This window comes from Numida meleagris, chromosome 17 (assembly GCF_002078875.1).
Source record: "Numida meleagris isolate 19003 breed g44 Domestic line chromosome 17, NumMel1.0, whole genome shotgun sequence".
Taxonomy (NCBI): domain Eukaryota; kingdom Metazoa; phylum Chordata; class Aves; order Galliformes; family Numididae; genus Numida; species Numida meleagris.
Window position 1 is genome coordinate 8636326 of NC_034425.1, and position 12281 is coordinate 8648606.

General features: G+C 51.1%; 1 protein-coding gene across 3 annotated transcripts; it reads left to right on the top strand.

The window, feature by feature from the left end:
* On the top strand, positions 3934-10516 carry TMEM100 (transmembrane protein 100). Of its 3 annotated transcripts, XM_021415143.1 has the most exons (4): positions 3934-4131; positions 6446-6604; positions 7206-7414; positions 9271-10516. In XM_021415143.1, the coding sequence occupies exon 4, from the start codon at positions 9333-9335 to the stop codon at positions 9735-9737; it is 405 nt and encodes a 134-aa protein (XP_021270818.1). In that variant the 5' UTR covers positions 3934-4131; positions 6446-6604; positions 7206-7414; positions 9271-9332; the 3' UTR covers positions 9738-10516. The 3 variants fall into 3 exon arrangements, with proteins under 3 accessions (XP_021270818.1, XP_021270816.1, XP_021270817.1); XM_021415141.1 differs by lacking the exon at positions 7206-7414 and having other exon boundaries at positions 3937-4131; XM_021415142.1 differs by lacking the exons at positions 3934-4131; positions 7206-7414 and adding an exon at positions 4146-5930.

The window sequence follows — 12281 nt, forward strand, 5'->3', positions numbered from 1 at the left end:
GCTCGTACCCAGCTGCACCTGGAAAAACATCTCAGTATGTGATTGTCTTTTTCTCTCCCTAAGCACTTTTTGCTAAAACAGGTTCTGTTCTATCACTTAACAGATATGAAGTGCTTTTACAGATGAAGAGCCTCTGTAGAGGCTAAATCATTGGCTGTCCTCTCTGATGGGGAGATTGCTCTTGTTCCTCTTCCTCTGGGCTTGTCTTCCATCATGAGCACAAAGGGCTTCAAATAGTTTACCCGGAGTTTAATGGAAGGAAGCCTGCTGCCAAGATGGAAGCAATGTACGTACACAGTACATTTTGTGTCTGAAGACATGTGCCCCCAAGACAGAAAACTGTTTGATATAATGACAGAGAAATGTCGCCTGTGTGAGTTTGAGCAGCCCTGCATGGTTGTGCATGTGCTCATCCATACTGAATTGGGGTGGGGGAGTTAATGAATTTGCTGGCAGAAGGCTGTTAATGGAGCTCGGTGGGAGCTAATTGATGGCAAGTGGTTATTTTCCCGTAACTCTCCCTCTTCAGTGATTTCCCCAAGCTGTCTGGAGCCTACGGACAGACTTGCTTTGAGCAAAGTAATTCAGCTTATGGTCTGTGTAGGTTAGCTGAAAGCTCATAATACCCTTTCTACTGCTGGAGAGTCAATTACCCCGAGCTGAAGTGCTCTGCATCCATTCAATTGACCATCTGGAAAGGGAACAGTATGCTCTTTATGTCATAACTATGGGCAGAGAGGGGACAGGAGATAGAAAACATCTCCATGGAATTACCTGCTAGATAACCGCAGACAAGACACTTTTTCAGCTCTTTGTCTGCATTCCCCTGCACGTCTGTGTGCCCTGTGAATTCTTTGGGGTGCTCAGTGTAGGTGGGAAAAAAGAAAAAGTAAAAGAGAAAAGCCCACTGCAGAGCTGTGGGAAGAGATCGTACCTACTTAGACCCCAACTGAACCTGCAGGAGCCTACTTCAGTGCTCTCTAACAGTGTACCAAAGGGCAGCTATGGTGACATGACATCATCTCGTGTTTGTTATCATGCTTCCTCCCAGCTCAGCCAGAAGGCTGCATCTTGGCTGAGGATCCAGAGGTTCTGTAACCAACTGCAAATTCAGGATTTGGCTTCTGGTGGTGTGGCACATCCCTCCATTAATTAAAGGCACATCTTCCACTCAAGGAATGCAGCTCTTCAGCTGTAAGCTTCATGTAATTATGAAATCGGTAGGAGATGAGAATAATTGTTTTCAGTCCCAGATGCCTGTCTTCTTCAGCACTGCAGGAAGATTCAAGTCAAGGAGGGCAATAACAGAGCTCCAGTGCTCCGCGGGATAACTGATGTTGACCAAAGCACTGGTAGGATCTAATGAAATACAAAGAGCACTCCTTTCCATATTCCCAATCACCAGAGACCATCAGTAGAGGCACATCCATGTCATGAGCCTGACTGCACAGAGAGGCTGTGTGCACAGCTACCGGCAGCAGTGCTGAGCCCTGCTAAGGTCCTGGAAGCCTTTAAGAAGAGGAGAGCTAAAGCGCTCTGTGTGAACTGGACCAAACATCCCTGGCCATTCTAGCTTTGTTAAAGACTCTTTTCCCAACCTCAAACCACATGACATGATAAGGACGATTTTTCCAACGCATTAAACATGTTGAAAGCTTGCTTTCTTAAAGTTCCCGGGAGTGCTCTCAACCGGTGAGCTGTGTCCGTGTGTGGGCTTAGGGTTGAAATAAAGGAAAACTCAGTGGAGAGTTAGGGAAAAGGCAAGAAGAACAGACTGAACAGGGAGCCCACAGTGGTTGCACTTTGCCAGAGGAATGAGTCACTGTTTGCTGTGCTGTTAAGACCCAGGAGACTGCTGGAAACTCAGAGGAAGCCATGAAGCACTGCAAGTGCAGCTCAGTAGGCAGAGCAATGGCATTGCGCAACGTAGGAGTAAAGCTCTGCTCTCTGAACAGGAGTTCCAGAATCACACGCGCTTCTCGCTATTGTCCGAGCTGCACCTCCTACGAAGCAGCTGTGTGGAAGCCAGAGAGAGGAGATTTTGTCATTAGGGCAGGTCCTAAAGGGGAACTGTGCAGCAGTTAGACGTGGCCGGCCAAAGCTGTGAACCTGGGAGCCCTTGCTGCAGCTGTTGCTTAGTCCTGCAGCTTCCTCAGCTGTTTGTGCTGGATTCCTTTCAGGTGCCAAACGTGCTGCTTAGGGCATGTTTGGTTCTTCTGTCCCTATGTCCCTGTATGCTTGGAGAGGCATGCTCAGGACAGCAGGACCTGAAGAAGCAGAGGTGGTCAGTCATCTGTTTTTTAAGGGCCAGAGGAGAGGGTGCCCGGATGTCTGCAGCCCCTCTGTGCCCCACAGCTACAAAGCCACCCCTCTGGGGAAGATCCCGCTATCCCTCATCCGCAGAGGGATCATTCTTACAGCTTTCCATCACAGCTTTTCTGCTCCACAGAAAGGAGACAATTGCCCAGAGCAGAGAGAATTTTTAGCCCAGCGTTACTACAGTCAGTAACAGAGACATGGAAATCCTAAGATGAGCTTTAAGGATAATGTGTGCTTCAGATTAGTTCTTCACAAATCACTGTTGGGAGTTCTTTTGTATAAAACTTTCTGTATTTTTTATGTAACACTTTCAGCAATAAACTTGGCATGGAAAAGTGAAAATGTAATAATGAAACCGTTGGTGGAGTAAGCATGGGAGGGAAGTCCAATATCAACACAGGAGGACCAAGTAACACACTGGAAGGACTAGAGAGGAATTGTTGTAATAGGAATGGGGTGAAATGTAGGTCGTGCACACGTGTGCTAACAACAGCAATTTGTGATACAAGATGATAAATGGAGCCAATACTGGAGAGAAATCCAAATACACTGAACTACCACAGGATGATTACGCAATGTTAGTGTTTCTAGTAGAGACAGGAGAACACTTGCACTTCTGTGGAAAACACAGATGAAGGCTCATCTGGAAAACTGGTGATTGCAAATATAATAAAGCTAATAGCTGGTATGGCTGCTTATGTAGGACTGGACGTGACGGCCCAGGCGATGCTCTGTACTAACTGTTCCCCTCGGGCCTGGTTGCTTCTCATCTCTGCAAAATGTGCATTTGGAGGGAAGGCAGCAAATGGGGAAAACTGCCAGTTTGTTGTACAAAGCTGTGGAGCTCTGCCAGAACCCCCGGCAGATGCCCTGGCAGGATCTGCATCGCCGCAAAGCCTTCATAACGCACAGAGGTGAAATCCTAGCCCTGCAGAAATGAATAGCAAAACTGCCACCAGCTTCGCTGCAGCCGGGACTTCACCCTGCAAAGGGAGGCAGAAGTACACGCGTGCCTTCAGAGACAGAGCGGCTGATTAAATACATCTGGCGCCCCGCTCTTTTATCAATCATTGATAAAATGGGGCTATTAAAACATAAACTTCTGGTAAACTAAACCACAAAACACAAACATGCCCGTTTACAAGCTTTAAAAGCAAAACATCTTTGTTTTTTGTCTGAAAACAAAGGAAATCACGGTACAAAATCCACCACGCTCACACTCCTCCACTCCAAACCTCTGTAGCATTTGACGTTCCACTTCAACGAGCGATTAAACCGTAAAAAAACCCTATTAAATTGTTTCTAGGTGACACCTGACACTTCATCCTCTACGGATGTCATCCCAAGTGCCCTTCCTCCCCGTGGAAATCAGACGCGGGGCAGAAGCTGCCGCTCCTCCTGCCCCACAACCTCCTCAGGTCCCTTCCAGGCCCCACGAGCCTGCGATTGGTGACCGCCATCAGCTCGTCGCGACACGCGTGGCTGCGGCCGGAGGGCTCTGCCCGGCCCGAGCCTTCCTGGGACCCGACCCCGCGTCCCGGCCCCGCACCCCGCGCAGCGCGGCCCGGCCCGGCCCCCAAGGCCGTCCCTGCCCGCGGGGCCAGCCCTCCTCCTGCCCAGCGCCGAGCGGACCTGCCCGGTGAGAGCGGCCGCCCCGCCCCGGCAGCACCCGCCGCTGAATTTGCTCCGGTCCCTTGGTTGGTTCGCTCTCACCGAGAACTTTGTTTACAGTCCCTTGTGCCGCGAGCTGCATCCCCTTCTTACGCTGGCTGCGGGCTCGTGGCCGCCGCAGTCGCGACCGGCAGGCGGGAGGTAAGGCACGGCTCGGCGCGGGGCAGTGCGGTGCGGAGCGTGTAGTACGGCGTGGGATGGCATGCTACGGCACGGCACGGCACGCTATAGCACAGGACGGCACAGCGCTATAGCACGGCACAGCACGGCATTCTATAGCACAGGACGGCACGGCACTAAAGCACGGCACAGCACGGCATGCTATTGCAGGGCACAACACGGCACAGCACGGCATGCTATAGCACGGCACGGCTCGGCTCGCGGCGCAGCTCCTGACCCCGCTCGCTGCTCGCGGCGCTGCGGTGCCGCTGCGGCGGACCCCGGCTCCGCGCGGGGCTGCGTGTGCGGGGACGCGGGGTTCAGCACCGGCACCCGAAGGCTTCGGGGCTCCGCGGGAGGAGCTGCTGCCGTGCCGCGGGCGGGCCGCTTTCCGTGGCAATAGGGGGACGCGCGGTGCGGGACTCGCGCTGCGTGTGTGGCGTTTTACCGATGCGTGCGAAAGTTTTGCGACTCGCAGAGAGCGAAGTCTGTGTGCGGGAGGGTTCGGCTGCCCCTCCCCGAGCCCCAGCCACGCCTGAGAAACGCTCGGGTCCGGCAGGGATTTTCCCTGAGAGCTTGGTGGGGAGCCGGCGTGCATCCCGAGGCTCACGCAGCTGGCAGGGGAGCGGTGCGCTTTTCTCCTCCCTTGCCTGCAGCCCGTGGGTCTGAGTTCTGGTTGTGCGCTCGCAGCAGGGTTCCCACGAGGAGTTGCTGTGGGGTTGTGTTTAGGATCGCTTTGGTGTGTTGGACCTCAGTTCTGGCTCTCCTCTCGGTACAGCCACGCTCTTTGTGACAGTTTTCCATAGTCGCTCCAATGCAAAATCCAGTGTGGCACGTGGGCATCGTGACCGACTGGAACAGGGGTCTGAAATGTGCTGGGTACAGGGAGTCAGGTCTGTGTCCAGAGACGAGAAAACTTGAATGTGTCCTGTAGGTTTGGAGTCAAAGCCAGAAAGGGGAGCAGTTGCAGCTGAGGGATGGCAGCGCTGTGCAGTCGTGCAGGTACCAGTGCAGGAAGCTCCTGGGAGCACGGCACTGCCACGAGCAGCATTCTGATACGGGGGCTGTAAGGTGTGCGTTCTGTGTCTTCTGCTTCTTGGCTTTGTGGTGAGGGCGAGAAGAGTGAGGGAAGAAATCCTGTCTCTAAAAGTCACTCTGACAGAGTTTTGTTTTAGAAAGGCATTACTTTAAAACCATAAGGGCCAGCAGCGGTGTGCCTTAGAGCAGTGCTGGGCGGGCAGTGCGGGGCACCGTGGCACTGGGAAAAGATTTCCAAACAGATAGAACCATTCTTACAACACGAGTGGAACTGGACTGCCAGACAGTCCAGAGCTCTGTAATGTAACCTAAGTGATTCATCCAAAGTATTAGGTTTTCTTCTGCCTTTTCCTCCACGCTCTTCAAGAAGTCAGACTGACTGTGCGGGGCTCTAGTCAAGGAGAGAAGCAAGGAGGCTGCCTTGCTGCTAGCTCCCTGCAGCCCTCAGCCCCGTGTACCCAAGCTGTGTCCTGGGCTTATTCCTAGGAGCCTCTGGAGAAGAGCAGAAGCCGTTTGTGGCCGTGAATGCCCGTGCTTGTGAAATGGTAGCATGGCCTGCAGGAATTAAAAAGAGAAAAAGCAAAGAAAATAAGAAGAAAATCACTATATGATTTCGTGCATTTATTCTCATCCCCACACAGGAGCTCCTGCTTCAGTGCTGAGATGACCCTTGGTGTTGGAATGACCGTGTGCATATAGAAAGGGAATGCTGACTAAGATTAGCAACAGAATTCTCCACTGCTGTGAGTTTTGCCCAGCAGCTTGGTGGATTTGCAGAGTTTCTGCAGCTGAGAACGGTTTCCATTGCTGCTTTCTGTGGAGCTGTCACGTGGCTCTGCTGCAGCCCCTGCCTTGTTCTGAACGGTCAGATAATAGAAATGAAGGATATTAAACACAAGGAAATTACATTTATCGCACTGTGTTCTTGGGCTCGGTTTGCCTCTTATTGTGTTCATTCAGGAGGAGTTTGGGGGATTCTATTAGTTATGTATATAACAGAATAGATTTAAAAGGCAGCTTTGGCAGGAGATGTCACAGCCAGTTTGCAGCCAGGAGCCATGAGGGGACTTGCCTGGGCTGCAGCCCTCCTCACATCAGCCACACTGAAAGTTGCACAGCAGTGGGTGCAAGGGAAGAGACGATGGGGGAGAAGACCCCCTGCTTCCCATGGCTACAAACACAGTGCAGACTGGGAACTTTTCCATGCAGGAGTTTAGTTCATAGGAAGCTGATCAATATCCAACCACTTTTCTTGTAGGAAACCTCCATGCTAGAAGTGTCACCTCCAGTTCATCGCACAGCGACATCTGGGGCCTCAAAGCCTGGCACACTCTTCCCGCTGCCCGGCTCTGCCTGGATCTGGCACTGGGGACATCTCAAGCAGTCGCCCTCCAGCGATGGATTTCTCTCGGCCCCGGTAGGTGTTTGTGCTGCTGTGCGTGCTGCTGTGCTTCGTGGCTTTTCCCCAAATCCCAGTTTACTCCTATTAGTGGGCACTGTGTGCTCTGGGGTCAGAAATTCCTCTCCCCCTCATCCAGTGTTAGCCACAGATTGCCACATCAACGCATTCTTACTGGAAGTCAAAATAGCTCCTTGAGCAAGTCTTCTGGCATGGCCACTGAGGGGATGCTGTGCTGCTGGGAATCTTTGCCGAAATCTCTTACCCTGAAACCTGAACCAAGTCACCTGTTGGCGTAAGTCAGAAGTGACTTTGCTGGCAATGAGGATCTCGGGCTGTTTTCTGGGATGAATACCTTTACTCGCACTTCAGATGGGTTCTGTTGTTTATTTAGCTCTCAGCATTTCAATAGAGGTTGGTTTGTTTGTTTTGTGTGAACTCCTGTCAGCTTACCTCCCAGTGCCGGCATCAGCCGGGCTCCTCAGAAGCCTGCAGACATTTTGCCATTGATGGAGTTGTGGTAGTTTAGGATTATTGCAATTTTTTTAAATCCATGTTAGTTTTGACTGTATAACTATCTCTTCTTCTTCATAAATCTCTGTATACAATGTCAAAAAAGGCAGCGCTCACTGGGGATGTGTCTGAAGCAAACAGACAGGGATGCTGCAGAGAGATCCTCCTGAAGTTTAGGAAGAAGCCATTGAACAAATTGATTCTTACTAATGGTAAAATCAAAAAAAGATAGCGTTTGGGGGTCCACATTGCCCTTTGTGCTGAACTTCTGTCATCTTCTGTGGACAAGAAATGCAGCAGCATAATGGCACCAGGGTGAGTGTCTCTGTCATGTAAGTTATCACAGAAAATGCAGAACTTGGGCTTAGATCCACGTGTGGACATCACTGGCATTCAAGCACAAATCCGTGCTTGGCTGGTCTCCTCCCGCTGGTACAAAGGGTGCTGAGTTGTGGGTTGTGCTTCAGAGGACAAAGACAAGTGCCCAGGAGAACCTTGGACACACACAATGCCAGCATGATGTCTTTGCTTCCCTGGGTGCTGCTCTAATCTCCTGCTTGCCCCGGAGGCACCGAGGGGCTCCGCTGTTGCCCCAGGGAAGGGAGCCCGGCCCAGCCTGGGAGCTGGAGGCATCTCATGGGACTGAGCCCATGGGCGGCTGTGTGCAGCGCAACGTCCAGCGGAGCACTCTCCCTCACTGCCATAGAACAAAAGCTTTTTCCAACCAGATCTGAACTTTCTCTTGTTAGAGTTCAAGGAAACCCAAAGACAAATTCTCTGACGAGGTCCAGGGCACAGCCTGGGTGTGGGTGTGTTAAAAATAGTGAAATCCTCTTTCTCGCAAAACACGCGGTCACTCACACGAGGTGCGGAGATCCAAACCAAGGGCTCTCCGCAATGGAGGAATATATCTTAGCAACAAGGGTGGGAGTGGTGGGAAAGGAAAAGGAGAACACAAGCGTCTGGCAATTAACTTCCTAGCCACAGATGTGAAGGTGATAAAAGTGATAAAAGCATTACAGCGCTGCCAGCGCTCTTCCTTGCTCCCTGGGCTGCGTGCTGTGCCGTTGTCAGGCGGCAGCATGCAGTGCCCCAGCGCTGAGCTCTCCCATGTGGAATCTCCCTCAGCTCTTTGGAAAACTCAGATCAATAGTTACGAGTCCCTGGATGTGCAAACTTTCTTACGGGCATCGATATCTGTGCTCCAGGGAGTAGTTCCCGCTTTCCATGATACTGGCATCAACAGATCAATCAGAAAGTAATTTGAATATCATTTAATTTAAAAAAGAATCATTGCTCGGGAAGCTTGAAACTTTTCCGTCGGGATGATTAAACACTTTGGCAGGGAGGGAGCAAGTGATGACAAGAACTGGGACCATTTGCATCCCCAGTTGTGTTACAGACATTCAGCACACTGTGAGCCTGCCACATTGCAGCAGGTACATCCACTTCTGTTTAAGCAGGCTTGCTGCCAAGCCGTAACCAAAGCCCACTCCTGCAGCCTGTGTGCACGTAACCCTTTGAGGTGCACGTGCTGTGTGTAGCTGCAATGTCCAGATATACCCTGTCTGCTCCAGAGCTGATTTGCCATTTGTTTTGGATTTGGGAAAAACAAAAAGCATATACAAATTCCAGGTATGGTATGAAGAAGCACGCGAATAAGGAAGCGAGTCCTGGTTGGTTGGATTTTTGTGGGGGATTTTTCTTTTTTTTTCTTGGGCAGTTCTTGCCCGTTTATTTGTGACGTGCATTGGAGCAAATCTGTGCAGTGTGTGTAGGGGTGTATGTACAGAGAAGCAGTGTGAGCGAGGCTGTGTGAGCAGGAGTAGGGCTTCCAGCCAGGCAGCCCATGAGCTTCACCTCTGTGTCAGAAGATGTAAACCTTAATTGCATCCAGAACTCCTGATGCTGGTGCATACCTTACAGTCGGGTCATCCCATGACACTTTGCAATCGGTGTCGCTCTGGGTCTGTGAGTCCCTTCTATGCAGCACTTCTGCACGCATACAAGTGACGTGAGAGCTGATTCCAACCCACCGCAATCAGTGACAGCCGAGCTTGTGCATGAATCCCTGTGGGTTTCAGGGCCCCTGCTCCTCTGCCGCCCCGGGTGGGTACCTCTCTGTCCCCATTTGCCACGTGGTTGTTGAACTCGGGCTCTTCTCTCCGCAGTGTGACAAGTGTTGAGCGGCGCCTGCTCTAGCCGCAGAGCTGACGGTCTGCAGGGCATCAAGATGACAACCGAACCTATCAAAGAGATCCTGGGCAGCCCAAAGCATGCCGACCCCGTAACCACGGAGAAGACTAATAACAATGACTGTGTGATAACCACCATCCCCCTGGTTAGCGAATGCCAGCTGACGGCCGCCACGGGGGGGGCGGAGCTCTCCTGTTACCGCTGCACCATTCCCTTCGGAGTGGTTATCCTCATCGCCGGCATCGTGGTCACTGCTGTGGCGTACAGCTTCAATTCCCACGGATCGATCATCTCCGTGTTCGGGTTGGTCCTCTTGTCATCAGGACTCCTCCTGCTGGCCTCCAGTGCCGTGTGCTGGAAGATCAGGGAGCAAAACAAGAAAGCAAAGAGGCGCGAGAGCCAGACGGCGCTTGTGGCCAACCACCGAACCCTGTTTGGCTGAAGGCGGCCAGGAGGCGTGGGCAGGAGCGGAGCCTCCCCACCAGCCCGCCCGTTTGTCATGGGACAGACCACAGCTTTCCATTTAACGTCGGGAATGAGCTGACACGGAAACGGAATGGATTAACAAAGGCTCTTAGCAAGTCTGCAAATGCTCTTATTATTTTTCTCACCGCAGATGTAATGGTGATCCTTTCCAAGACAGAGGAAGAAAACAATTTTCCTGCACAGAAACCTGTTTTTGTAACTGCCATCGCCAGAAGTGCATTGCCCGACGTGCTGCTCGTGTTGGAAAGGGGACTCTGAGACCGAAGACCATAATTTGAGCTGAGTGCAAATGCCAGGGATCTCCTCAAACCCGCGCTGTGACATTTGACCAAGGGAGAAGTCATCGCATTTGCAGTGGGTTATGGCAGATTCTGCGATGGACGCTGATACTCAACAAAAATAGCAAAAAAAAAGCAATGGCAACCAAGCAAACTGCAGATTGCTCAATAAGCTGATTTTTATCTTTTATGTAACTTCCTCCCCTCCCCGATATCCGTGGTACTTTCCCCCCCTTTTTAAACCAACTAATATTAATTTTGTCCTACTATCGAATAGAAATAGGTAGAAATCTGTAATTATATTGTCTAACCTAAGTAACGAGGTATGGTTATAGCTTAAAAGATAAAACTCTTCTTTTGTAAATTAAAGTGGTCGAGTTTAGCACTTTGGATTATTTTGCTATAAAATTAAAAAGTAAGTGTCATTAAAATAATATTCAGTGCTGCTAGACATTAAGATTTTTGTATTATTACAAGATAGCTTGTGTCTTCTGCTTTGAGTGCAGCCGTGTCACTCTGGGCTATCAGCAGTCACTTGTGAAAGCCAGGCCATCCCCGTGTGTTTGTTGGGTGAGCCTTGGGGTTACACGTCTGTAGGAAAGCACAGCTCTCAGGTGCCCCCCTGTAAATGCTGTGTTCCAGAGGTCTTCCAACTTTTCTTGGGTAGTGACCCAAGAAACCCTTGGGTTTCTTGCTGGCCCCAAACCGCAGCCAAGCAGAACATTATTTCCATTTCTGTATCATGAAGGATGAGCAGTGCTGAGCCAAACCACGGCATGAGTGGGGTGCCAAGCAGGGGGGGAACTGTGTGCTCTCCTCTTTTTCTCATTTTTTCCCCCAACTCAGAAGGGCCATGGGTGGTTTCTGCCACCTCGGAGCTGCTGAGCAGTGCTGCATCCCATTGCCTCCTGCAGGTCAGCCCCGAGCCCTGCGCTTCTGCTGAAGCCGCCCAAGCTGGCTGGGTGAAGTGGGACCTTGTCCTCTGCCCCGCGTGGTTTGAGCTTGTTACATCCATAACTTAACCCCGCATTTGCAAAGTGCACTTTGTGTTTTAAATAGAGCAAGCTATACGTACGGGAGGGGATGTTTGGAGTCAGTATTTGCGTTGCCACACTCCGTGGTTACCAGACGCTATAATAAAATCACTTGCATCAGAGGAAAGCTGACAACACATTTTAGCACTTCCAGAGCTCTATCTTAATCGCGGCAGGAAGCTCTCCTGCTGCTGGGAGAACATGTTGCGTCACCAGAACATCTGACACCGGTGTCTAATGTCAATCACTTTGCTTAAGGTCATTAAAAATATTAGGGTGTCTCCTTACGATGTACAGGTTTTGCATGAGTGACAATTCATAGGAAATGCACGGCGTGATAAATAATGGAACAGGTGGACTAAAGCGGTGTCTTTCCTGTTTAAAATGAGACAAGTGATTGACATTAGCAAAGCTGGATAAGCTAAATAGGGCCGTTTATTTTTTTCCCCTGGGAACACAATAGTTTTTCTGACTCCTCCTTCCCCCTCCCCATTTCTCAGCTGCCAGGGCTGCAGGGACGCAGCAACCCCCGGCACACGCTTGGCCCCCAGGCTGAGCTGGAGCAGAGCAGTGCCCCTTCAGCAGCCCTTCCCTTCACCATTGCTGTGATGCTGCAGGTTGCCCGTGGTGCGCAGCATGTAGAAGGGAAGTAGTGGTGCAAGGCAGGGGTCAAAAGGAAGGGAACGGAGACCACTGGGGACAACTGGGAGTAGTTACTGGCATCTTCCCTTAACGGCCAGTGGTGACATCCAAGACGAGTCCCACAGGTTCTATTTTCTCTTCCCATGTACCTATGTATTACAGGCTTTTTCATTCTCATCATCTCTTTCCCTGCACCCTTCATCCAGGTTGCAACACAGCCAGGCACGTTCCTTTGAGCACTTACCGACCCGTCATTGTCGGGGAGGTGCTCCACCAACACTGTGCAGCAGGCGTTGCGCCTTCCCCTTCCCGGGGAGTGGTGATACCATTTGATCTGCAATGTTTTCAAAAGGGTGAAAAAAAAAAAAATGCTTTCACAAGGGTCCACCCCTCCAAACAGCTTAGCTACAAGCAGAAGAGTCCAGCTCCAGACTTGGAGCCCCATCACCCACGCTGGGGTTTCATGCTGGACAGGGGTTGTGCAGCTCTGTGATGCAGAGCCCTTTGGAACTCCATGAGTGGGAACCCGAAAGGCAGAAGTCAGCC

Coding starts and splice junctions, on each gene's coding strand:
- TMEM100 (XM_021415143.1), top strand. CDS start 9,333: ATGACAACCGAACCTATCAAAGAGATCCTGGGCAGCCCAAAGCATGCC.